At 20.3% G+C, this 27,717-nt stretch overlaps 2 protein-coding genes across 5 annotated transcripts; one reads left to right on the forward strand and one right to left on the reverse strand.

The window, feature by feature from the left end:
• Positions 1-60: 60 nt before the first annotated feature.
• LOC122497900 lies at positions 61-24,676 on the reverse strand. 4 transcript variants are annotated; one of them, XM_043605298.1, is made up of 6 exons: positions 24,447-24,676; positions 9,566-9,766; positions 8,811-9,275; positions 8,520-8,683; positions 4,553-5,251; positions 61-988 (listed from the first exon to the last, which is right to left on the reverse strand). In XM_043605298.1, exons 2-6 carry the CDS (start codon positions 9,600-9,602, stop codon positions 197-199), a joined length of 2,157 nt encoding a protein of 718 aa, XP_043461233.1. In that variant the 5' UTR covers positions 9,603-9,766; positions 24,447-24,676; the 3' UTR covers positions 61-196. The 4 variants fall into 4 exon arrangements, with proteins under 4 accessions (XP_043461233.1, XP_043461230.1, XP_043461231.1 ...); XM_043605295.1 differs by lacking the exon at positions 24,447-24,676 and adding an exon at positions 12,888-13,055; XM_043605296.1 differs by lacking the exon at positions 24,447-24,676 and adding an exon at positions 12,859-13,055.
• LOC122497874 lies at positions 16,797-27,701 on the forward strand. The gene is made up of 8 exons (XM_043605242.1): positions 16,797-17,161; positions 17,276-17,649; positions 17,788-17,865; positions 20,929-21,128; positions 21,260-21,465; positions 21,562-21,794; positions 24,268-24,448; positions 27,685-27,701. Exons 1-8 carry the CDS (start codon positions 16,990-16,992, stop codon positions 27,699-27,701), a joined length of 1,461 nt encoding a protein of 486 aa, XP_043461177.1. The 5' UTR covers positions 16,797-16,989.
• Positions 27,702-27,717: the final 16 nt, after the last annotated feature.

Raw genomic sequence — 27,717 nt, forward strand, 5'->3', positions numbered from 1 at the left:
TCGGAGTTATCGATTTCTTCATGTTTTATAGAACTATGAAAAATTGAATTTCTAGTTTTAAGTAAAATGTTCTCTCATTTGATTCAGCCTGATTCTATTTTTGTTAGTTGGTCCGTAATTTTTAATTTTTGGTCCGTAAAGTCCGTATTTTTAAATACTTTCACTGCTTCGAGCCCTGAATGAATGTGAATGAAAACTATGTGACACTTGTCGAAGATTGTGACTTGGAATTATTAGATAACGGTAAAGGTTTCATTGACGATTTACTGAGGGTATTTTCAATTTTGTTAACGATTTTTTGAAGTCTATTGACTCTCGCTTCGCCATTATTATCGTCGGGTTCATTAACGGAATTTTTACTTCTCCCACTACTGAAACGACTCCAAACTTTTTCAAAATTCGAAACAGTCGATTCGCGTTGCTTTGCTCGAAATTTCATCAAGAGAGCAACATCGTCATAAAGTGCATCGTCTACTTGTAAAACACGATTGCTTTTTGGCGATTGATAATAGTCGAATTCCATTTCATTATTGTTCGGTGTCTTCGATGAATTTGTTAAAAAATTTAAATCCACTTTTGAAATTTCCGTCTCGAATGAATTGCTTGAATTACTTTTTGTACTTTCGGGTTCTTTGGCGGATTTCTCTTGACACACGGCAATGTCGTCGTACAATTGTTCCAATGAACAGGGTGTGACTGAGGGTGGAATTGAGTAAATTGGTCGTGGAACGGGTGGTGAAAGGTATTCGCATTGTTCACTAGTAACGTCAGATTCGGGATGATTCATTACGATAGTGGCAATGTCATCATAAGTGGGCAATGCTTCCGATGATATTGACGATGCAGGTGATAAGCTTCGTTTTTTATTTTTATTTTCCTTCTTTACGATGTAACTTCGATTTCGCATACGATCGAGAAAGGATTTCTTTGAGGCTTTTATTTGAGCGGCACCTGAAAGTTTCTTCTCTTTTTGATCGGCGGCATTCATCTGGAATTTATTAAATACAAGAGTGTATTAGAACTAAATTTTTAAAAACTATTAAATATAAATAACAGGGCTCGTACTAAGTCCGTGAATCCCGTAAAGGTCCGTAAATTTGCTTCAAGTCCGTAAAAGTCAGTTGTTTTTTAGAAAAAAGGTCCGTAAAGTCCATAATTTGATAGAAACAGGACGAAAAGTTCGTAAATTCTACGATATAATTTGGAGAATTTTAGAGAAATTACAAATGATTGCAGAAATTCAATTATTTTCAAAAGTAATAAAATTCTTCACAAAAATTCAATTATGTACAAAAATTTTTTTAAATTCTCGTCAAAATTTCAATTTTTTTTAGAAAGTTTAATAAAATTCTTCTTCGAAATTCAATTATTTTCACAAATTTTAATAAAATTCTTGACCAAATTTCAATTATTTTCAAACATTTTCCTCAATTCAATGATTTTTACTATCTACTATTTTAATAAAATTTTCCAAAAGAATTCAATTTATTTAAAAAAAAATTAAATAAAATTCTACGCAAACCTTTAAATATTTTTGTAAAACAATAAAAATTTTATAGGAAGTGAATTATTTACAAATTTTTTATAAATTCGTAATCATTCAATTATTTTCATAAATAATAATATTTTTTCAAGGATTCAATTATTTTCGTAAATAATTAAATTCTTTTTAGAAATTCAATTATTTTCATAAATAATTCAAAACTCAACGCTGAATTTTAATTATTCTTAATACAATTTTAATTGAATTCTTCATAAAGTATAATTTTATTAAAATTCGTCGAAAAAAAAATTCAATTTTTTAAAAATTTTTTGATAAAATTCTTTATGAGAATTCAATTATTCAATTAGTTATTTTTTTATTTAAATTTAATTGAATTCTAGTAGAATTTTCTAATAAAAATTGATTTAAAAAAATATTTCACTTAAACATTTAGATTATAATTGAACTTTAAAAGAATTATAGCGCGAATTTTTATAGAAATAATTGAATTTTGAATAGGTTTCAAATTTAAAATCTTTGAAAAAGTTTATTTCAATTTTACTTGAAATTATGTTTTTGAAGTTTTCATTTTCTAATAATATATTTAATTGGCTAATTTCCGAATAATTCAAGTTTTGTAAAATTGAATTGAATAAACAAATGAATTTGTAAATTCTCAAAGAACTTTTTCAAAATTTATTAATAAATAATTTTTTTGTAGAAGAATTTTAGTTAAAAACACTAAAAAAAAAATATAATTTTTGCAGAAATTACAAATTATTGAAGAAATTCAATTATTTTCATAAATAATAAAATTTTTACAGGGATTTAATTATTTTCGTAAATAATAACATTCTTTTTAGAAATTTAATTATTTTCATAAATAATAAAACTCATTGCAGAATTTCAATTATTTTTAAATACAATTTAAATCGAATTCTTCAAAAAGTGTAACTATTTGTAAAAACGTTATTAAAATTCGTCAAAAGAATTCAATTATTTAAAAATTTATTGATAAAATTCTTTATGAGAATTCAAGTTTAAGAAACGCAATTATTCAATAAAATTGATTTTTTTGTATTTAAATAATTGAATTCTAGTAGAATTTTCTAATAAAAATTTTTTAGAAATGGATTTTAGTTAAAATTTTAGATTATAATTAAATATTAAAAGCATTATTGCGTGAATTTTTAAAAATAATTAATTTTGAAAAGGTTTCAAATTAAAATCTTTGAAAATCTGAAATTTTAGTTAAAAACACAAAGAAAAATTTAATTTGGAAATGTTACAAATTATTGCAGAATTTCAATTATTTTCAAGAGTAATAATATTCTTCGCAAAAATTAAATATTGTTCAAAAATAATAAAATTCTTCTTAGGAATTCAATTATTTTCACAAATAATAAAACTCATCGTAGAATGTCAATTATTTTTAATACAATTTTAATCAAATTTTTCGAAAAATGTAATTATTCTTAAAAATTTTATTAAAATTCGTTGAAAGAATTAAATTATTTAAAACTTAATTATTAAAATTCCTCAACAGAATTCAATTTTTTAAAAATTTGTTGATAAAATTCTTTATGAGAATTCAATTTTAAAAACATTCAACTATTCAATAAATTATTTATTTTTGTATTTAAAATTTTGAATAATTGAATTCTCGTAGAATTTTCTAATAAAAATTGATTAAAAAATTATTTTTAGTTAAAATTTTTGATAATAATTAAATATTAAAAGCAATATAGCGTAAATTTTTAGAAATAATTAAGTTTTGAAATTAATTTTTTTGAAAAAGTTTAATTAAATTGTTCAAAAAAAATTATTTGAAGTTTTTAATTTCTAATATATATTTAATTGAAGAATTTACAAATAATTGAAATTTTCTAAAATTGAATATTTGTAAACAAATGAATTTGAAAATTCTTAAAGAGCTTTTTCGAAAATTATTAAAAACAATGCATTTAAAGAAAAATTTTAGTTAAAAACAAGAAAAAGAAAATTTAATTTTGGAAAAGTTACAAATTATTGCAGAAATTCAATTATTTTCAAGAGTAATAATATTCGTCGCAAAAATTAAATATTCTTCAAAAATAATAAAATTCTTCTTAGGGATTCAATTATTTTCACAAATAATAAAACTCATCGCAGAATTTCAATTTTAATCGAATTTCGCGAAAAATGTAATTATTATTCTTAAAAATTCTATTAAAATTCATTGAAAGAATTCAATTATTTAAAAATTAGTTGATAAAATTCTTTATGGAAATTGAATTTTTAAGAAATATTCAATTATTTATTTATGTATTTAAATAATTTAATTCTAGTAGAATTTTCTAATAAAAATTGATTTAAAAATGAATTTCAGTTAAAATTTCATTTTAGATAATAATTGAATATTAATAGCAATATAGCGTGAATTTTTAGAAATAACCGAATTTTGAAATTAATTTTTTTGAAAAAGTTTAATTGAATTTTTTTTATATTATTTTAAATTTTTATTTTCTATTGTATATTTAATTGAAGAATTTACGAATAATTGAAATTCGTAAAATTGAATATTGCAAATAAATGAATTTGAAAATTCTCAAAGAACTTTTTCGAAAATTAATTGATTTACTTAAAGAAGAATTTTATTATTATTATTATTATTATTAGTATTATTATTATTATTATTATTATTATTATTATTATTATTATTATTATTATTATTATTATTATTATTAAAATTCTAGAAAATAATTGAAATGATGAAATTAATTTTGAAGAAGTACAATATTTCTATAATATAAAATAATGATTTTATCAATTTGCCATCTTTTATTAATTATTATAAAACATGAAGAAATTGATCACTCTGAGTCCAAGACTTGGAGTTATCAATTTCTTCATGTTTTATTGTTGACAAATTTAATTTATAGTTTTTAAGTAAAATGTTTTCTTATTTGACTCAGACTGGTTATATTTTTGTCAGCAACTGGTCTGTAATTGGTCCGTAATTTTTCATTGTTGGTCCGTAAAGTCCCTATTTTGAAATACATTCACTGGTTCAATTTCTGATATAAATACCTTAGCATCGTCACATAATTCTGGAGAATCGACAATTGCTTCGTTTTCTGGTAAAGTCGATTTCTGAGGCATTTGAACGTCGTCATAGGCTTCCTGAATTTCTTCTCTTCTTTTATCGTTGTCAGTGTGTTTGATTTCGGTGGCGACGTCGTCGTAAGTGTCGGGACAACCGTTTCTCTTCAACTCTTGTTGTTTCTTCTCATCCTCCTTCTTTGCAACCATGAAATTCTGATAAGCTGTGCCGTCGCGGAAATCTTCAATTTTGTGATAAATATCGTCTTCATCGTAGGGTTCGTCGATAATTGGAAACGAAGGAATAACATCCTCATGAGGCAGCGAAGGAAGTCTTCGAGGGATTCTAGCAGGTAATGGAGGTGTTTTATCATCATTTTGTTCTTGATTCAGTAACTTTGTTGTTTTTTCTCTTAGATGAATATCGCTATTCGCCTCTTTTTCGACACTTTTTATTCGAAGACTCAGTAAGTTTTCTCTACTTAACGAAGAAGGTCTAAAATCAGCGTCCTGATATTTTTCATCTTTTAACGACGATTCTGAACTTTTTCTCTCTTTCTGCTCCAGTTGTGCTGTCTCCGTGAAAGAAGATCCACGAAGGCGTGTCTTATTGTCATTTTCTCTGGCACTCGTTTCACAGATGATTGCCACCCACTCTTCCATTTCTTCTGGTGTTTTTGCCACAAACTGAAATATTAATCAATTTTAGTTTTCTCTATATTGGAAAAAATTAAATTTTTAGAATTCAGAAGAAAATTCTGAATCATGTGTCTTTTTTGTTTGACTCATAAACTATGAAACTACCACGAATTCTAATACAAAAATCTTCAAAAATTTTTTTCTATTTCTAACGAGAATTAATTTTTTAATATTATTTAATTACTTTCAAAAGTTTTAACGCAATTATCTCGATAAATAACAAAACTCTTCATAGAAATACAATTATTTTTAGAAATTTTAATAAAATTATTTGCAAAATTCAATTATTTTCATAAATAACAATATTCATCAAAAGAATTCAATTATTTTCAAAAGTAATAAAATTCTTCGAAGAAATTAATTATTTAAAAAAATTTTTAACGAATATCTCATCAAGAATTCAATTATCTTTATAAATAGCAAAAATTTTCGCCAAAAATTCAATTATTTTCAAAAATTTAAATAAAATTCTTTCCAAAATTTCAATTATTTTCAAAAGTTTTTCGCATTTCAATGATTTTTAATATTTACATAAAATTTATCAAAAATTTAATTATTAAAAACATTTTTTGATACAATTCTACGATGGGTTCAATTATTTTCATAAAATAATACAAATCCATTTAGGAATTCAATTATTTTCATCGCAGAATTTCAAATATTTTTAATAAATTTTTAAATAAATTCCTCAAAGAATGAAATTATTCTTAAAAATTCTATTTACACTTGTCGAAAGAATTCAATTTTAAGAAACATTCCATTATTTAATAAAATTCGTTGCAATAATTCAATTGCAAATATTCAAAAATTTTTAAGTAATTCTGCAGAAGAATTCAATGATCTTGATAAACAACAAAGTTTTCCCCATAAAATCAATTGGTTTTAAGGAATTTTAATAAAATTCTTTTCTAAAATTCAATTATTTTGATAAATATTAAAATTCATCATAAGAATTCAATTCTTTTGAAAACTGATAAAAATACTTTTCGAAAATTAAATTTTCAAAATTTTTTAAAAATTCCCGTTGAGAATTAAATTATTGTTATAAATAGATAGCGAAAGAATTAAATTATTGTCGAAAATTTCAATAAAATTCTTGGCAAAATTTCAATTGTAAAGAAAATTTATTAAATTCTAAAAATTATTATTTCAATTCTTCTCAGGAATTCAATTATTTTCAAAAATTTTAATAAAATTCTTGAAGAAGTTTTCAATTATTTTCAATAATTACTATAAAATTCTTTAATATAATAAATTTGAGTAAAATTTTTATCAAATTCCTTAAAAGAAATTAATTAATTTTAAAAGTTGTTAATAATTCTCAAAAATTTCAATTATTTTCAAAAAATTTTCTCAATTCAATGATTTTTAATATCAACTATTTTAATAAAATTTTCCAAAAGAATTCAATTTATTTGAAAAAAATTAAATAAAATTCTACACAAACCAATAATTGAATTCCTGTAAAAATTTTTATTATTTTATGAAAATATTTAAATATTTTCATAAAATAATAAAAATTTTTACAGGAATTCAATTATTTACAAATTTTTTATAAATTCGCAATTATTCAATTATTTTCATAAATAATAACATTTTTTCAAGGATTTAATTATTTTCGTAAATAATAAAATGCTTTTTAAAAAATCAATTATTTTCATAAGTAATTAAAAATTCAATGCTGAATTTCAATTATTTTTAATACAATTTTAATGGAATTCCTCAAAAAGTGTAATTTTATTAAAATTCGTCGAAAGAATTCAATTATTTAAAAATTTGTTAATAAAATTCTTTATGAAATTCAATTACTCAATTAGTTGTTTTTTTTTATAAATAATTGAATTCTAGTAGAATTTTCTAATTAAAAATTGATTTAAAAATGAATTTTTAGAAATAATTGAATTTTGAAAAAGTTTCAAATTAAAATCTTTGTAAATTTTAACTTTTCATACTTTTAACTATCAATTCTGTAGAAGAATGAATTTTTTTGAAAAAGATTATTTCAATTTTACTTGAAATTATTTTTTTGAAGTTTTTATTTTGTAATAATAAATTTAATTGATGAATTTCTGAATAATTCAAGTTTTGTAAAATTGAATTGTATAAACAAATGAATTTTAAAATTGTCAAAGAACTTTTTCAAAAATTATTATTAAACATAATTTATTTATAGAAGAATTTTAGTTAAAAACACTAAAAAAATATAATTTTGGAGAAATTACAAACTATTGCAGAAATTCAATTATTTTCATGAATAATAAAATTCATCGCAGAGTTTCAATCATTTTTATGACAATTTTAATGGAATTCCTTAAAACGTGTAATTATTCTTAAAACTTTTATTAAAATTCCTCAACAGAATTCAATTGTTTAAAAGTTTGTTGATAAAATTCTTTATGAGAATTTAATTTTAAGAAACATTCAACTATTTAATAAATTATTTATTTTTGTATTTAAATAATTGAATTCTCGTAGAATTTTCTAACAAAAATTGATTAAAAAATTAATTTTAGTTAAAATTTTAGATAATAATTAAATATTAAAAGCAATATAGCGTAATTTTTAGAAATAATTGAATTTTTGAAATTAATTTATTAAAAAATGTTTAATTGAATTTTTTTAAAAAATTATTTGAAGTTTTTATTTTCTAATAATATAGGTATTTAATTGATGAATTTCCGAATAATTGAAATTTCGTAAAATTGAATATTGTAAACAAATGAATTTGAAAATTCTTAAAGAACTTTTTCGAAAATTAATTGATTTACTTAAAAAAGAATTTTATTATTATTAAAATTGTAGAAAATAATTTAAATGATGAAAATAATTTTTAGGATTTAGGATATTTTTATAATATAAAATAATGATTTTATCACTGGGCCATCTTTAATTATTATAAGTTATTTAATTTCAAAAGATTTGAATTTGAAATTTTTGAAAATCTTACTTCTTATGGAATTATAATAATGATTAAGAATTTATTTAAAAATGAAGTTATTGATGTTTTCGAATAATTTTACTTTTGAAAAAAATTTGTAAATGAATATAATAGAAAATTTCTTATTTATTTATTTTTTTTTCTTATTTTTTTTTTTTATTTTTCTTTTAGTATCGAATTATTTTTAGAGTGAATCAGAATATTCTTTACTGTCAGGGAAAATGTCAAAATTCTTTCTGGAAATGAGGGAAAAGTCAGGGAAGAAAAAAAGTTAAATTTTTGTGGCAATAATCCTGTATTAATTAAAATGAACTCTACCTGTAGGGTTTTATGACCAGGACAAAAAATCTCAAAGGCAGAATCACTTCGTTTAGAATCAACACTTGGTGCTGGACGTCCTCTGTATCCTCGTATAGGAACAACTGCATTGGGTCGACTATCTTTTTCACTTCCGTAAATCAAAAGGTAAGAACCCAATAAACCTGTGAAAATTTTTAAAAACTCTTTATTTCTTCATAGTCTCATTTTTTTTCATGTTATTTTAAATACAAGAAAAGAATACCAAAAAAAAACATTTTCAATTTTTTCTGTTTCAGATTTAAAACTCACCGATCCAACAAGGTCGAAGAGAATCAATAAAGGGAATTTTGATTTCACTCTTTCTTGAGAGTTGTCCCCATTTATTGCAATTTATCCTCGTCTGCGTTGCTGAGAAACCAAAATAAATTGTCGTTAAAGTATTTTCCAACGAATTGCCCGCTTCGTCTTCTATCGATGGGAAATTCTCGGATTTTGGATTATTAATTTCCTGAAATGTTTCATAATAATCTTGATTAACTTTTGGCTCTGAATCAAGTTCGGTATTTATGTATTCCTGAAGTTGTGTCTCTTGTTTTGTCGCTAACAAAAGACCCTTGCCGGCATTCATGTCTAGATAAGGTTCAGGCGAAGATGGTGGACCAATCGCGAGATTAAGAAGAGTTACTTTTGATCTTCGTAAAAGATTTTCACGAATATTTTCCAAATTTGATGGTAGTTTCACTTCATTTAAGGCTTCAAGAAATTGCACGAAATCTAAAGAGATTGAAGATTGAAAAATGAAAAAAGGTACATAACTTATTTTTAATAATTATTAATGATAAAAAATATTTTTTTTAATTCAATACATTAAAATTAAATTTTTTTTAGTAAGTAATTGTGAAACATTTTTTATTTAATATAAAATTAAAAAATAATAATTAAATTGTCGATATGAAAGTGGATCGACTTTTTTATTTATAAGTTATTTTTTAGATAAGAACATTATTTGGTTAGCTTTATGATTACAATTGTTGCAATTAAAAGATAATAGCTTGATTACGTACCTCGCAAAATGCAAGTGAAGTCTGCTTCCAAACCCATTGTTTTAAAACTTTTATTTCTTCTTATCAAATAGATAATTGCACTGAAGATCTTTATTGTTTATCAAAATCTCAGCTAAGTTGTCCTATGGAGACAATAATGGGACATTGTCTTTTTTTTATATCAATTCTTTTTAATTTCTCCATTACGTGATCTCTACGTTTCTGAAAAGAGATAAAAATTTAAAATTTACTTTTAATTAAAAATTAAAATTCTACTCTATCTACTTTGCTTTTAATGCTGTTTCTCATTAATTTAAGTATATTTTTTATCACCAATATTACAGAATTAAAAATAAAATTTTCATGAGAAATTTTAGTGACATGCGGTTACCGCATAATTTTTATAGCTGTGGTTACCCATATTGCAGATATATCCTATGTTTTGAATAAAATTTAAAAAATGAAAATTTCTTACAGTAAATTAATTTTTAATACTCTATTTTTATAATAATAATTATTCAAAATATTTTTGCTAAATGCTATTATCTTCAACTGTTATTTTTGAAATTTTAATCAATAATTCAATATAGTAAAATAATATCAATATAGGTATCTATAATAATTATTTTATTATCTTCGTCTATAAATTGTTGTATTCTGGTAATCTGTTCGCAATTTGAAGTTAGTTTTTGTTTGCTTCTTTGTTTCTAAACTTTTTTTAAAAAAATTTTTCTTTTTAAATGTTACCTATCTTTTTTTTAAATTAATCTACTGAAAATCATTGAATTTATGCAAAGTATTTATCAAAAAATTTAAAAATAATTGAATTCTTTCGAGAAATATCATTAAATGATTAAAATTGCATTGGAAATAATTAAATTCTCGCACAAAGAATATTATTAATTATAAAAAGAATCGAATTCTTCCAAAGAATGTTATATTAAAATTGTACTGGAAATAATTTAATTGTTTTGAAGAATTTATTTGATTTTTTTTCAAAATACTGGAGTTTTTTAAAATATTTTTATTGCAAATTTTGGACGTAATTGAAATCTATGAAGAATTTCTTTTAAGTTTTTAAAATAATCGTGTATTTTTATTATTATTATTATTATTAATTATCGTAAATTAATAATTTTATTATTAAATTTTTATTAAAATTATTGATATAAAACTAGATTCTTTTAAACAATTTTATTAGTTTTCATAAATAATTAAATTTTTTTAAAGAATTTTTTTAAATTTCGTGAAAATAATGTAGTTTTTTTTAATAATTTTTATTAAAAATTTTTAAAAGTAATTACAATTTACGAAGAATTTTATCAAAAACTTTTGAGAATAATTGCAGAATTTTTTAGAAAAATTTGATTACTATTTATAAAAATAATTGGATTCTCGGAAATAATTTTATAATAAAAATAATTGAATTCTTGAGAAGAATTTTACAATTTATAAAAATAATTGAACTCTTGAAAATTCTTTCGAAAGATTTTATTATTTATAAAAATATTTTAATTTTGCCAAGAATTTTCTTATTTATAAAAATAATTGAATTCTTGTGGAGGATTTTACAATTCATAAAAATTAATGAATTATTTCGAAGAATTTTGTATCAGAATTATTGAAAATAATCGAATTCAATTATTAATATTTTTATAAAATAATTGTATTTTTTCTGGACATTTTGTTAAAGCTGCATATTTATTGAAAATAATTTAATTTAATTAATATTTTTAAAAATAATTGTATTCTTTCGAGAAATTTTATTAAAATTGTATTGAAAATAATTGAATTCCTACAAAACATTTATTATTATTAATGAAAATAATTGAATTCCTACAAAACATTTATTATTATTAATGAAAATAATTGAATTCCTCCAAAAAATTTTGTTCTTCATGAAAATAATTGAATTACTCCGAAGAATTTTATTATTTATGAAAATATTTTTATTTTGCAAAGAATATTTTGATTTATAAAAATAATTGAATTCTTGCAGAGGATTTTACAAATTCATAAAAGTAATTAAATTATTTTAAAGAATTTTATCTGAATTTTTGAAAATAATTGAATGTTTTGAAGGAATTTTATTAGAAATTTTGAAAATAATGAATTTTTTAAAATATAATTTCATCAAAATTGTCGAAAATAATTGAATTGATATAAATTTTTAATTCTTGAAAATAATAAAATTTAATTAATATTTTTCAAAATAATTGTATTCTTTCAAAAAATTTTTATCAAAATTATTGTATTGAAAATAATTGAATTCTTCCGATGAATTTTATTATTAACGAAAATAATTGAATTCCTCCAAAAAAATTTTGTTCTTCATGAAAATAATTGAATTACTCCGAAGAATTTTATTATTTATGAAAATAATTGAATTTTATCAAAATTGTTATCGTATTTTATAAATGAATTTTAAAACTTTTGAATCAGACACTATTTAAATGTTGATGTTTATATTTGAAAATAAATTTTTTTTTTAATTTACAAAATAATAATAAATGGACGTTTAATAAGACTGTTCAGAATTTTACGAAATTTTTAATCTTCTTTCAATTAGAGATTTGCAATATATATAATAACTATACTGAATTTATGCCAGTGAATTCAAATTATTTTGAATTGTGAGGCAAATTTCAAACCGTTATTCCAATTAAGTAAGAAAAAATTATTACTCAATTCGCATTCTTTAAAAATTTAATTTACAAACATTCATTTTCTTCCAAAGTTGTTGTCAGTAATTGACTATTAATGATTTTTTTTTATTTTAATAATAGTCACGTCAAGAATTTCCCGTTTTGAATATATTATATTTTTACGGGAAATAAAATTATTATTTTTATTATAATAATCGTAATTTAAATATAATTTAATTATTTATTATATAGCATTCATTATTATTGTCATATAATAATAATTATAATAATAAAAATAGTAATAAAATTCTTCATGTGATAAGAAACATAATTATAATAATTGAAGGAATTCGTTAGATTATAATTAAAAAATTCTTGGTTAATCTCATCTTACGTAAATTTTTTTTAAATGACATTCTAAAGGAGAAAAAAATTGCAATATTTTTATTTATTTTTATTTTGAAAATTATTCAAGAATACTTGAATAATTTTCAAGTATTGCTTCACTTTAAATTTTTCCAAAAATTATTTCAATGTTGATTTCATAATTTGAAATTTCTCATGTAATTGTGCTGTAATTTCTTGTCAAACATTATTTTAAAAATATCAGATATTTAACACTATATATACCGTAATGCAGAATAATTGCGTGATATAAAAGGTGCTTACGCGACACAGAATAAAAATTGCTGACGTACATGTTATAAACCTTGTCCACAAGAAAATCCACTTCTATAATGACGCTTTTCCTTCACTTCAAATATAATCTCAATGTCTCTCTATATATTTATATATTCCTTTTCCACTCACTGTTATTGTTATACAATCACTTTTAAACATATTTTTTTTTCATTCACAGTTTTCACACAATGGAGTTAAAAATTTTTTTACATAAAATTGAAACTACGGAAGAAATCCCAAAGTTTTGTCAATAGGACCTCAACATAATTATTTGAATCACTGCGGGGCTTTAAATTCTTCGAGGCAATTGAAAACAACATATGCGGATGAGAAGAAATTCTTGTCTGTACTTAACGACTTGACATACGAGGCTCGAGTGTGTTTGCTTTAAAAAATTCAAGGACTTATTTACACTATCTCATCATTTAAAATCGTTGAAAAAAAAGAAAGGAAAATTTTTCTATTATTTGCTTTTCAAGTAAGAAAAGAAATGAAGAAGAATAAGAAGAATTTAAAAAAAAGGATTTTTAAAAATAAAAAAAAGAATTATTTAAAAAATAAATAAGAGGAGTACAATTTAATTTTCGGAGAGCGAAATCTTAAGGAATTTTATAATAACAAGATCCACAGTGGATGAGACTTTGTGTTAAACTGGTACATCAGAGTTTTGATTGAAGTTAAGTAACACGAATGCTTTTTCTCTTTTTTCTGAATGTACAGTTTTTGAGCCGGCGTGGGTGTCGATGTAAATAACAGACACAAGAGACGAAGCAACACGTGCGGGCGACTTAAGGCGACTCCCGCAAAGTTTTAAAACACGAAGCGACTTTTGTCATCGCGGAGTATAATTTCTCTACTCCCCTATTACCCACCTCGTCACATTTAAAGAGCTGACTCATATCTTGTACATATATTATTTACGAGCAACAAACTCCTTCTTCAAAACATGACAGACTCCAGAGCAAGCTCCAGAGTCTTCATTGACTCCATAGTCACACCAGATCGTGACCGTTTAATTGTCCGATCTAATTCGACGAATTAACCGAGAAACATTTCTCCTCAACGGGTTCAGGGAGATCAATTATGAAACATCTTCAACTTTTTCTCAATTATAAGAACCCAACGTGGAGGGCTTCAAAAAATAATCGAAATTTTCTTTCAAAGACTTATATTGAATTCATTTTTTTTTAATTTGCTTCGTATTTATTAAGAAAAAAGAAAGTTGAGTATTTCTCTGCATTTCGACTACTAGGAATTTTTAGTAGTCGAAATTTTCAATTTAAAAAAAAAATTCAATTCTCAGTTAAAACAATTTTTAAATTTTCTTTTAATACGGAAAATATGGAACTTTGAAAAGGCATAAATTTTTATTCACTTTATAAATCATTTTAATTTTTGTAATTTTTAATGAAATACTTATTATGACACATTACTGAAAAAACTAATTAGAATTAAATTTTCAAATTATATTATATTTTTAAACTTTAAAGTAGGTATATAAAAAAACTTTAACAAATTTTGATACTAATTTCAAATTTGACACCAGATTTACAAAATTAAAAATAATTAAAGTTTCTTGTACGAGGAAAATTAATTTTCGCAAAAATTGTCATCTGATACCTAAATTAAAAATAATCTTCATTACGAAAATTTTAATTATTCTAAAGAATAGAGAAGGTAAAAAAATTATTATATATTCAACTTTCTGAACAAAGAATATAAATAATATTTTTTTCAGAGAATTTCCACTACTTTTAATTCGCTAATTTTTAAAAAAATTTCGAAAAACTCAATTATTTAACAAAATTTTATTCAATTCATTTTTCACAATAATTCAATTATTACTTTCACTATAAAATTTTTCATGAAAATTCCATTTTTTAAAAAATGTTTGATTAAATTCTAAGCATGAATTTAATTATTTTCATAAATAATAAAACTCATCGAAGAATTTCAATTATTTTTAATACTATTTTAAATTAATAATCGAAAAATTCAGTTATTTTCACAAATAAAGTTTTCCACAAGAATTCAATTCTTTAAACTAATAAAATTTTCATAATATTTATTATATTTCGAAAAAATTAAATAATTATTTAAAACAATGTTCATAAAATTCTTATAAAGAATTCAATTACTTTCAAAAATAATAAAATTTTTCACAGAAATTCAATTCTTTTTAAAAATTTTAATAAACTTTTCCGCAATAATTCAATTATTTTCAAAAATAATAAAATTCATAGCAGGCTTTCAATTATTTTTTAAACAATTTTACAGGAATTGCTCAAAAAATGTAATTATTCATAAAAACTTAATTTTAATTCCTCGAAAAAATCAATTATTTAAAAAAATGTTTTTTTTAAATATTTTTTGGAAGGATTGAATAATTATTTTCAAAAATTTAATAAAATTGTTCGAAAGAAATTAATTGTTTTAAATAAAATTTTAATTCAATTTTTTTGAAATAATTCAATTATTTTTTAAAATTGTTATAAAATTTTTTCTAAGATTTCAATTATTTACACAAATAATTTTTCGAAAGAATTCAATTATTAAAGATAAATAAGAAAATTACTCCCGAAAATTCAATTATTTTGAGGTTTTTTAATAAAATTCTTTTCAAAATTCAATTATTTTTAAAAATAATAAATTCCATTTTGAAAATTCCATTATTTTAAAAAATTCTAATGAATCGTTGTAAGAACTCAATTATTTTCATAAATAATAAAATGCTTTTTATAGAAATTCAATTATTTTCAATAAAATTTAATAAAATTTAATAAAATTTCCTAAAAATAATGTAATTTTTTAAAGTCATTTTAATTGAAAATTTTCAAAATAATTGACATTCACAAAGAATTTTATTAAAAACTTTTGAGAACAATTGAATTTGTTTAGGTTTAGAAAAATTTTATTACAGTTTTTAAAAATAATTGAATCTGTTGGAGAAATTTTATTAAAACTAACTTGAATAGAATTTAATATTTCTTCCTAGAAATTTTATTCAAATTGTATTGAAAATAATCGAATTCTTGCCAAGAATTTATTTTACAATTTATAATAATAATTGAATTGTTACGAAGAATTTTATCTGAATTTTTGAAAATAATTGAATGTTTTGAAGGAATTTTATTAAAAAATTTTGAAAATAATTGAATTTATTTAAAAAGAATTTCATCAAAATTGTCGAAAATAATTGAATTTATATATTAAAAATTTTAATTCTTGAAAATAATCGAATTTAAATACTATTTTTAAAAATAATTGTATTTTTTCGAGAAATTTGATGAAAATTGTATTGGAAATAATTGAATTCCTTCGAAATTTTATTATTTATGAAAATATTTTAATTTTGGGAAGAGTTTTCTTATTTATGAAAATAATTGAATTCTTGCGGAGGATTTTACAATTTATAAAAATAATTGAATTACTTCGAAGAATTTTATCTGAATTTTTGAAAATAATTGAATTTTTTTAAAATTTTGAAAATTCTTTTTTTAAAAGAATTTTATTAAAATTGTCGAAAATAATTGAATTTATACCTATATTAAAATTTTTAATTCTTGAAAATAATCGAATTTACTTAATATTTGTCAAAATAATTGTATTCTTTCGAGAAATTTTATTAAAATTGTATTGAAAATAATTGAATTGCTCTAAAAAAATATTATTTTGTGAGAATAATGAAATGCTTGCGAAAAATTTTATTAAAATTTTTAAATAATAATATACAAGAAATCTTTAATATTATATACCTTATAAGTGAATTTTTAAAATTTTGAATTTGCAATCATTCAAAAATTGATGTTTATTTTTGAAAATACAAAATTTTTTAATTTACAAAATAATAATAGGTAAATGGATTAATATCTAATTTAATATTGAAATTGTTATTATTTTATTAAGTCTTGAAATTAGTTACAAGTTTCATAAAACCAACTTCAAGTATGAGATTTAACCACTTAACGTCAGTTTAAAAATTAAAAAAAATTATCATGTTTGTTTCTGACACAAATAATCTTGGGAACTTTCACTCACCGTTTTGGAATAAAAAAGATGAATTTGAATTCAATTTCTTTGCTATAATTATAGAAAATAATTAATAAAAAAGAAAAAAAAATGGAATTAAGAAAAGGGGATGCAATTGCATGTGAAGGAGGTTCTAGTGCACGTGTGAAACGAGGAAAGAATAAAATTCTAGAAATGGAACTTCATCTCAAAAGCTTAAAAGAAAAATTAAACACACTCGAAACTATGCTTCCACATTCAAAAACTGATGATGACCAACAAGGTATATGGTACTTATCCAACAATTAAAATGTTTTCCTAAAATTTTCATTTTAAAATAGAAATAAATAAAAGATTTTAATTAATATACTTAAATATTTAATATTGTTTTTTCTAGATTGCCCAAAAACAAATGAAGGAAATTTGAATAAGGATGAAATGTGTGTTCTCCAATCATTGGCAGTGAAGGAGAAGAAGTTGCGTGATGAGATTTTCAAAATTGAATGCAAGGAGAAAGAATATTTACAAACTTTATCGCAGGCAAATGTTGAAAATAATATTAACGAAGATAAATGTAATTTCACTCGAATCGATAATTCGTTGAGAAGTCGTAAAGGAGAAAGCGTAGAAATAGAGAAAATTTCTCGTTTAGAAGAATACAGTAAAAAACTGTGCAACTGTTTACGGAGCATAAAAAATAATCGTAAAATTTGGTCTCGACAAGCTGGCGATTTATCAAAAGAACTTAATTGCTTGGAAAATTCTGGATTGGTATACAAATATAGCTTCAAATTTGTGTAATTATAATATTCTTCTATTTATTTTTTTTTCTTTTTACTAATACTTTTTTTTATAAATATTATCATATCTCTATAAATTTTTGTTTTAATATTGATTTAAATTTAGAAGAAATCCTCTCAAGATTTTGGTCCTGAAGGATATAAAACAATTGAGAACAAAATATGTCCTTGTGGAGAACCAGCGAAAGTAAGATATTTTCAAATACAAATTTGATGCTTGTATTTTGTTTCTGAACTTTTTTACTAATTTTTCTTTTTAAATATTTTCAATTAAATTTATTTTCAAATTAATGTACTGAAAATCGTTGAATTCTTGTAAAGTATTTAAAAAAAGAATTTAAAAATAATTGAATTCATTTAAAGAATTTTATCAAGATTTTTTTCCATAATTGAATTCTTTCCAAAAAAATGTAATTAAAATTGTATTGAAAATAATAATTATTTTCAATACAATTAAGATAAGATAAGATAAACATAAGATAACATAACATAACATACATAACATAACATACATAAGATTTTGATTAAAATTCTTTAAAATAATTGAATTCTTTTGAAGAATTTATACATAGAAAATTAAATTCTTTTAAACAATTTTATTAGAGTTTTTGTAAATAATTACGTTTTTTTTTAAAGAATTTCATTAAATTTCGTAAAAATAATGTAATTTTTTAAAATAATTTTAATTGAAAATTTTGATAATAATTAAAATTTACAAAGAATTTTATTAAAAAATTTTAAGAACAATTGAATTTGTTTAGAGAAATTTTATTACAGTTTTTAAAAATAATTGAATCTGTTAGAGAAATTTTATTAAAATTATCTTGAATGTAATTTAATTTCTTCCTAGAAATTTTATTAAAATTGTATTGAAAATAATCGAATTCTTTACAAGAATTATACAATTTATAAAAATAATTGAATTGTTTCGAAGAATTTTATCTGAATTTTTGAAAATAATTGAATATTTTGAACGAATTTTTAAAAATAATTGAATTTATATTAAAATTCTTGAAAAAATCGAATTTAAATATTATTTTTAAAAATAATTGTATTTTTCGAAAAATTTGATTAAAATTGTATTGGAAATAATTGAATTCCTTCGAAATTTTATTATTTATGAAAATAATTGAATTTCTTTGTAGAATTTTCTTATTTATGAAAATATTTTAATTTTGGGAAGAATTTTAACTAAATTTTTGAAAATAATTGAATTTTTTGAAGAAATTTTATTTAAAATTTTAAAAATTCTTTTTTTTAAAAGAATTTTATCAAAAATGTCGAAAATTTTTAATGAAAGTTTTGAAAGTAATTGAATTTTGTGAAGAATTCAATTATTTTCAGTAATTGTTATAAAATTCTTTGCAAAAAGTCTAATTACAAATAATAAAAATCTTTTCTTAAAAGAATTTTATCAAAAATGTCGAAAATTTTTAATGAATGTTTTGAAAGTAATTGAATTTTATGAAGAATTCAATTATTTTCAGTAATTGTAATAAAATTCATTGCAAAAAGTCTAATTACAAATAATAAAAATCTTCGTAAAAAATTCAATTATTTTTATATAAATATTAAATTTCTTATCGGGATTTCACTTATGTTTAATAAAATTTTAATTAATTTCTCCTAAAATTTCAATTATTTTTAAAAATCCTGTGAAAATTCTCCGAGAAAATTCAATTATGTATTTTTAAAAACAATTGAATTTTTCACAGGTAGTCAATTATTAAAAAAAATTTTAGTAAAATTCAATTCAAGAATTCAATTATTTTCATAAATAATGACATTTTTGCTAAAAATTCAATTATTTTAAATACAATTTTAAATGAATTCCACGGGAAAAATAAATTCTTTTAAAAAAATTTTTTTTTTCAATTCTCCGAAAGAATTTAATAATATCAATAAATAGTCAATTTTACACAGGAATTCAATTATTTTAAATACAATTTTAATAAAATTCTTCTCAAAAATTCACTTTTTTTTAAATTTTGCAAAAATTTATTTATTTGTAGAAATAATAAATTTTTTCACAGGGATTCAATTATTTTAAAAAGTTTTAATAACATTCTATTCAAGAATTAGATTATTTTCAGAAATAATTAAATTGTCGATGTACTGAAAATCATTAAATTCTAGTAAAGTTATTATAAAAAAATTTGAAAATAATTGAATTCATTTGAAGAATTTTATCATCATTTTTTTCATTAATTGAATTTCTTGGGGAAAATGTAATTAAAATTGTGTTGAAAATAATTTAATTCTTGGCAATATTTTTATTAAAATTTATTATTAATAATTGTAATTAACGATTTTCCTATTCAATTATATTAAAATTATACATTAGAAATTATTAAAAACATTTGAGAACAATTGAATTTGTTTAGAAAAATGTTATTATAATTTTTTAAAAATAATTGAACTTGTTAGAGAAACTTTTTAAAATTATCTTGAATATAATTGAATTTCTTTCTAGAAAACTTATTAAAATTATGTATTGAAAATAATTGAATTTCTCAGAAGAATTTTATTATTTACAATTGTATAATTGGATTCTTAACAAGAATTTTACAATTTATAAAAATAATTGAATTGTTTCAAAGAATATTATCAGAATTGATGAAATTAATTGAATTTTGATGAAAACTCTTGAAAATAATTGAATTTAAATAATATTTTTAAAATAACTGTATTCGAGAAATTTAATTAAAATTGTGTTGAAAATAATTGAATTCCTTCGAAACATTTTATTATTTATGAAAGTAATTGAATTCCTTTGTAGAATTTTATTATTTATGAAAATAATTGAATTCTTGCGGAGGATTTTACAATTTATAAAAATAATTGAATTGTTACGAAGAGTTTTATTAAAAATTTTGAAAATAATAATTTTTTTTAAAGAATTTCATCAAAGCTGTTGAAAATAATTGAATTTATATTAAAATTCTTGAAAAAATCGAATTTAAATAGGTAATAAATAAAAAATAATAAATAAATTCTTTAAATTTAAAATCTTGTAATTATTCAAAAATTGATGTTTATTCTTGAAAATATAAAATTTTTTAATTTACAAAATAATAATAAATGGAATATTGCGATCATTTGCTAGTAAAAATAGTAATATATTAATAAATTTGAAAAGAATATAGTTTTCAGTAATTTTGTGAAATTCATTTTTTTTCAAACATCATTCATTAGTAAATTTTTTAATATTTTAATTTCTATGAAAAGCTTAATTATTATTATTTTACAGTGTGACAGTTGCATTATTTGTAACTGTGCTGATTGGGAGCAAAATTTAAAAATAGATATTGATGAAAAACGAGAAGAATTCAATGAATTACAGCAGAAAGAAGTATCTCTTGTGGATAAAAAAAGTAATTGCAGATGTTTCTACACATCTTCTAATTCTGATGCTAGTTCACAATCCTTGGAAATCAATAATATATACCAGTAGGCAAAGACTTTTTCAAAATAATTAAATAATAAATAAATAAATAATTAATTTAAATACCTAATAAATAATTATTATTTTAATTTAGAAATTATTTTTTATATAATACAAATTTAAAAAAAAATTACAGATGCAGTTTGTCGAAAATGCACTCCGAAATGTCAATCGAAACTCTCTCTGTACCATCTACTGTGGATTGTGAGATTATAGGAAATGAAGAAGACAGAAAAAATTATTGTTGCCTCTGTAAATCTGAAGACGATTATCAAAAATTTTGTGAAATTTGCTTATGTGATTGGGAACGAGAATATAACACAAATCAACAACTTTATTCCGGTGAATTATTTCAGTTCTTTATAAATACTAATTATAATTTATTTCTAAATTTAATTTTGTTTATAATTCTATATTCTTATTATTATAATTAATCAGTGAAAGATGATGAAAATTGTCATCGGTGTAATGTCTGCAATGAGGAAAGATTCAGAGGCGGAACAGATTTCGGAATTTCAATCAACCATCACTGTTATGAAAATTGTACGGAAAATTTGACAAATATTTTGAAACCAACAGCACATCATGATGAGAATAAGGAGATAAGAGAAAAAATTCCCAATGACTTGGAAGACAAACGTTTTTTAACTCATTCCTCACTGGTTTCCAAGGTGAGTTAATATTTAATTTACAAACAACTCTTACTAAATTTCTCCCTCTTTCATATATTCATTTCTTAAATATAAGAACAAAATATATATATTCTTGAAATAAATTAAATGAAAAACAGAATATTTTATTAAAATTTTAAAACCATAAATAGATGATATAAAAAATGAATAATTTTAATTAATAACTAAATAATCGGGGTGGCCACATGTCAGTAAAGTCAGAAAAACAAAATTTTTGTCAGTTAAGTGAGGGAAATGTTAGGAAAAAATTAAATTCTTGACAAGAATTTTACAGTTTATAAAAATAATTGAATTGTTTTAAAGAATATTATCAGAATTGCAAAAAATAATTTAATTTTTATTAAAACTATTCTTCTAAATAATTCAATTTAAATAATATTTTAAAAAAATTGTATTTGAGATATTTAATTAAAATTGTATTGAAAATAATTAAATTCTTTCGAAATATTTTATTATTTATGAAAGTAATTGAATTCCTTTGTAGAATTTTATTATTTATGAAAATATTTTAATTTTGCGAAGAATTTTCTCATTTATGAAAATAATTGAATTCTTGCGGAGGATTTTACAGTTTATAAAAATAATTGAATTGTTTAATTGTTTCGAAGAGTTTCATTAAAAATTTTGAAAATAATGATTTTTTTAAAAGAATTTCATCAAAACTGTTGAAAATAATGATTTTTTAAAAAGAATTTCATCAAAACTGTTGATAATAATTGAATTTATATTACAATTCTTGAAAAAAATTGAATTTAAATAATATTTAAAAAAAATTGTATTCGAGATATTTAATTAAAATTGTATTGAAAATAATTAAATTCTTTCGAAATATTTTATTATTTATAAAAATATTTTAATTTTGCCAAGAATTTTCTTATTTATAAAAATAATTGAATTCTTGCGGAGGATTTTACAATTCATAAAAATAATTGAATTATTTCGAAGAATTTTATCTGAATTTTTGAAAATAATTGAATGTTTTGAAGGAATTTTATTAAAAATTTTGAAAATAATGAATTTGTTTAAAAAGAATTTTATCAAAATTGTCGAAAATAATTAAATTTATATATTAAAATTTTTAATTCTTGAAAATAATCGAATTTAATTAATATTTTTCAAAATAATAGTATTTTTTCGAGAAATTTGATTAAAATTGTATTGAAAATAATTGAATTCTTGAGAAGAATTTTATTATTTATGAGAAAAATGAAATTCTTGCTTAAAATTATATTAAAAATTTTTGAATAATAATTAAACAAAAATATTTAATTTTGTTATCAGGGAAATTAAGAAAATTGAGACTTTTTTGACTTATTTTCAAAAATTTCTACTTTTTAGACTTTTTTTTACAAACATTGCAACAAAATACCACAATTTTTAGTAAAAAAAGTGCAACTTATTTTGATTTTTATGATGCGAAAAATAACTATATAAATAAATATTTCAAAAATTGTTTTTGAATACTTGAAATTTTTTAAAATTGAATTAAAAATTATTTATTTATTTCAAGTATTTTGTTACAATTTTTTAAAATTATCAAAAATTTTAATAAAAAATCTTTAAAGATAAATTGAAAACTGAAAATTAATGGAAATTAGCTTCTAATTTTTTTAAATTCAGTATTTTCAATTACATATTTCGAAAAATAATAACATTTTGGAGGAAAAAATTATGTACAAAATTTTTAATTAAAATTCATCATAAAATTAATTATTTTTTTTTAATTATACAAAAATTCTTTTAAAGAAATTTAATTATTTTCAAAAATTACATAAAAATATGTTTAAAAACTAATTATTAGAATTGTTTTGTAATAATTTTTTAAGATTCAATATTATCTTCGAACAATGTAAATAAAAATTTATGAAAATTTACTTTTTGGACATAATAAAATTTTTGAAAAATCATGGTTCTGTTTATATTTAAAATTCTTCAAAACTTTGATCATTTCTATTTATACTTTTCAAAAATTCAATTATTTTTAAAAGATTTTACCAAATTTTAATTGTTTGGAAATATTTTTAAAAAATTAATTATAAAAATTTCTTTATAATTTTTTGAAAATATTATACCTTAACAACTTGAGAAAAAACTATGAAGAGTTACAATTATTATAAAAAATTGAGTTTATGTATTTAAATAGTTGAATTCTAGAAGAACTTTTGGAAAATTATTTAAATTAATTGATTCAGAGATGAAGTTTAGTTGGAAATTGTAGAAAATAATTGAATTCAGAAAACGTTATAATTGTAATTTTTAGAAATGATTAAAATTCATAAATTTTACTATCATTTTTCGTAAACATTCATATTTTCCTGCAAAAAGAATTTTGTCAGGAAAAGTAATTTTAATGTCAGTAAATTGATAAACTGAAACTTGTGACCACCCTGATAATAAATACTAAAATTAGGTCGCAGTTCAATTGAATTCTAAAATTATAAATATTTTTCAGTGCCTCAAAATTGAAAAAACAAAAAGGAAAGAAGTTATTGCAACTTTGATGAAAGAATTAAATCAAACGCCTATTTCAATTCGAACCGAAATTTATGAACAACCAAAAAAGAAAGAACAATCAAATTTTACAATTCTAACAAAAGATTTAGCATTTGGATTCTTAATATTGCTTCTTACTTGTTTGTCCTGTTTCCATAGTGGAATTTCTTCTTTTCTTTTTCTCTTAAAAGTCTTCTTTCAAATTTTCATTTTTCCAATTCAAATATTCTCGAAAATTTATGAAAACTTTCCATTTAATTACAACTCTATTCAAAATTCACAAATTTTTTCAATCTATCATAAAATTTTGATTTTTTCTCACAATTGTCAAAATTTTGTTTTCAATCATCGAAAGATGTTCAACATTTTCCAAATTTTTAAGAACGAAAATAATTTTTCCGACACTTTAATTGTAATATTCATTGTATTTATTTATTTCTTTTTTTCTCTCTTCATTTTCTCATTTATTTCGTGGGAAAGTACATTTTTAGGAACTAATAATAAAAAATTTTCCAATTCAAGAGCATTTGTCATGCAATTTATAAAAAGGATTGTGATTCTCGTTTCACGTCCTGTAATAATTTTAATAATTCTTATCAAGTTCGTGCTGTTACTTTTTGTAACTGTTTCTATCAATCTTATCAGTTCCTGTATACCACAAATGATTAGAAACGTCACATATCGGCTGATGAACTCATCCGTGAATCTATTTTTCCTTTTATTTAAAAGAATATCTAGTTTTTCATGCATTCTCTATGTGAATTGCATAATTTTTGGTTTTTTACTAAATAAAGTCTCAAATTTAAATGAATTTAATAATGTCTATTTAGAAAGTTTGAGACAATTCTTTAAAAATTATTTCCATGATTCTTCATTGGAAATAAAAACTCAAAATATTCCCGACAATTGTATGCAACAGTTACTGAGACCTTCGAATTTTCTCTATTTTTTAAATATTATTATTGAGAATGTGATTAAATTGTCAAAAATGATTTTTCACACTTTCGAAATTAGGTAAATTTTGTAATCTTCTTTTCTGGCCATTGTAAAAAGAAAATTAAAAATAAATAAACGATTTCAAGTCATTTTAATTTAAGTAATTTTTAAAGAAATACTTATTATGACACATAACTGAAAAACTAATTAGATTTAAATTTTCAAATTATATTATATTTTTAAACTTTAAAGTATATAAAAAAACTTTAACAAATTTTGATACTAATTTCAAATTTGACATCAGATTTTCAAAATTGAAAATAATTAAAGTTTCTTGTACGAGGAAAATTGAATTTCGCAAAAATTGTTATTTGATACCTATAAATTAAAAATAATCTTCATTACGAAAATTTTAATTATTCTGAAGAATAGAGAAGGTAAAAAAATTATTATATATTCAACTTTCTGAACAAAGAATATAAATAATATTTTTTTTTAGAGAATTTACACTACTTTTAATTCGCTAATTTTCAAAAAAATTTCGAAAAACTCAATTATTTGACAAAATTTTATGCAATTTATTTTTCACAATTTTTCAATTACTTTCACTTATAATAAAATTTTTCATGAAAATTCAATTTTTTAAAAAATGTTTGATTAAATTCTAAGTATGAATTTAATTATTTTCATAAATAATAAAACTCATCGAAGAATTTCAATTATTTTTATTACTATTTTAAATTAATAATCGAAACATTCAGTTATTTTCACAAATAAAGTTTTCCACAAGAATTCAATTATTTAAACTAATAAAATTTTCATAATATTTATTATATTTCGAAAAAATTAAATAATTATTTAAAACAATGTTCATAAAATTCTTATGAAAAATTCAATTACTTTCAAAAATAATAAAATTTTTCACAGAAATTCAATACTTTTTAAATATTTTAATAAGCTTTTCCGCAATAATCCAATTATTTTCAAAAATAATAAAATTCTTCTCTGTAATTCAATTATTTTTGAGAATTATAATAAAATTCCTAGCAACTATTCAATTATTTTCATAAATAATAAAATTCATAGCAGGATTTCAATTATTTTTAATACAATTTTACAGGAATTGCTCAAAAAATGTAATTATTCATAAAAACTTAATTTAAATTCCTCGAAAAAATCAATTATTTAAAAAAATGTTTTTTAAATATTTTTTGGAAGGATTGAATAATTATTTAAAAAAATTTAATAAAATTGTTCGAAAGAAATTAATTGTTTCAAATATAATTTTAATTAAATTTTTTTGAAATAATTCAATTATTTTTTTAAATTATAATTAAATTTTTTCTAAGAATTCAATTATTTACACAAATAATTTTTCGAAAGAATTCAATTATTAAAGATAAATAAGAAAATTACTCCCGAAAATTCAATTATTTTGAGGTATTGTAATCAAATTCTTTTCAAAATTCAATTATTTTCATAAATAACATTATTCGTCACAATAATTCAATTATGTTTAAAAGTAATAAATTTCTTCTTGGAAATTCCATTGTTTAAAAAAATTCTAATAAATCGTTCGCATGAATTCAATTATTTTTATAAATACTAAAAATTTTTTTAGGAATTCAATTATTTTCAAAAGAATTTAATAAAATTTCCCACAGACATTCAATTATTGACAAATTTTTTAATTGTATTCTTTGTAAAATTTAATTATATATTTAAAAAATTTTCTCAATTCAATGATTTTCTATATATCTACTATTTTCATAAAATATTCAAATAGAATTCAATTATTTAAAAAATGGTTTGTATAAATTTCCGTAAGAATTGAATTGTTTTCATGGATAGTAAAAATTTTCATCAATTCAATTATTTAAATTAGAATTTACATAAAATTATTCGAAACAAATGAATTATTTAAAATTTTTTGTAAAGTTCTTCGCAAGAATTAAATTATTTTTTATAAATATATTTTAAATTCTTTCATGAATAATAAAATTCGTTGCAGGAATTCAATTTATTAGCAGGATAAGAAAAAAGTAAATATTTTTGATGAAAATTAGGAAAAAGTCAGGAAAATAAAAAATATGGAATGGAATTTTTGTCAATTTTGTGAGTTTTTTTTTTTTGTTTCTTTTTTTGACATTAAAAAAATGACAATAACCCACAAAAATTAATTTTCAAAATAAACAAATGAATGCAGAGAATTTGCTAACGGAAAGGAAACTTACGATTATTATAAAATAAATAATAATAATAATAATATATAGGTACCTATATTAATTTATTATTAATTTTTGTCTAAAAATTTTTAATTAATTTATTTTCTATTCACTTTCAAGAAAATTCACAGATGGAAAAAGATATGGAAATCCTTTTGTTTGCTCCATGACGGTTTCCAAATGAGGAACTTTAATTAATTCTCTATATTTTAAAGATCTTCTATTGGGGTGAAAAACTCGACAACTTT

This window comes from Leptopilina heterotoma, unplaced genomic scaffold, assembly GCF_015476425.1.
Source record: "Leptopilina heterotoma isolate Lh14 unplaced genomic scaffold, ASM1547642v1 Lhet_14, whole genome shotgun sequence".
NCBI classification, from domain to species: domain Eukaryota; kingdom Metazoa; phylum Arthropoda; class Insecta; order Hymenoptera; family Figitidae; genus Leptopilina; species Leptopilina heterotoma.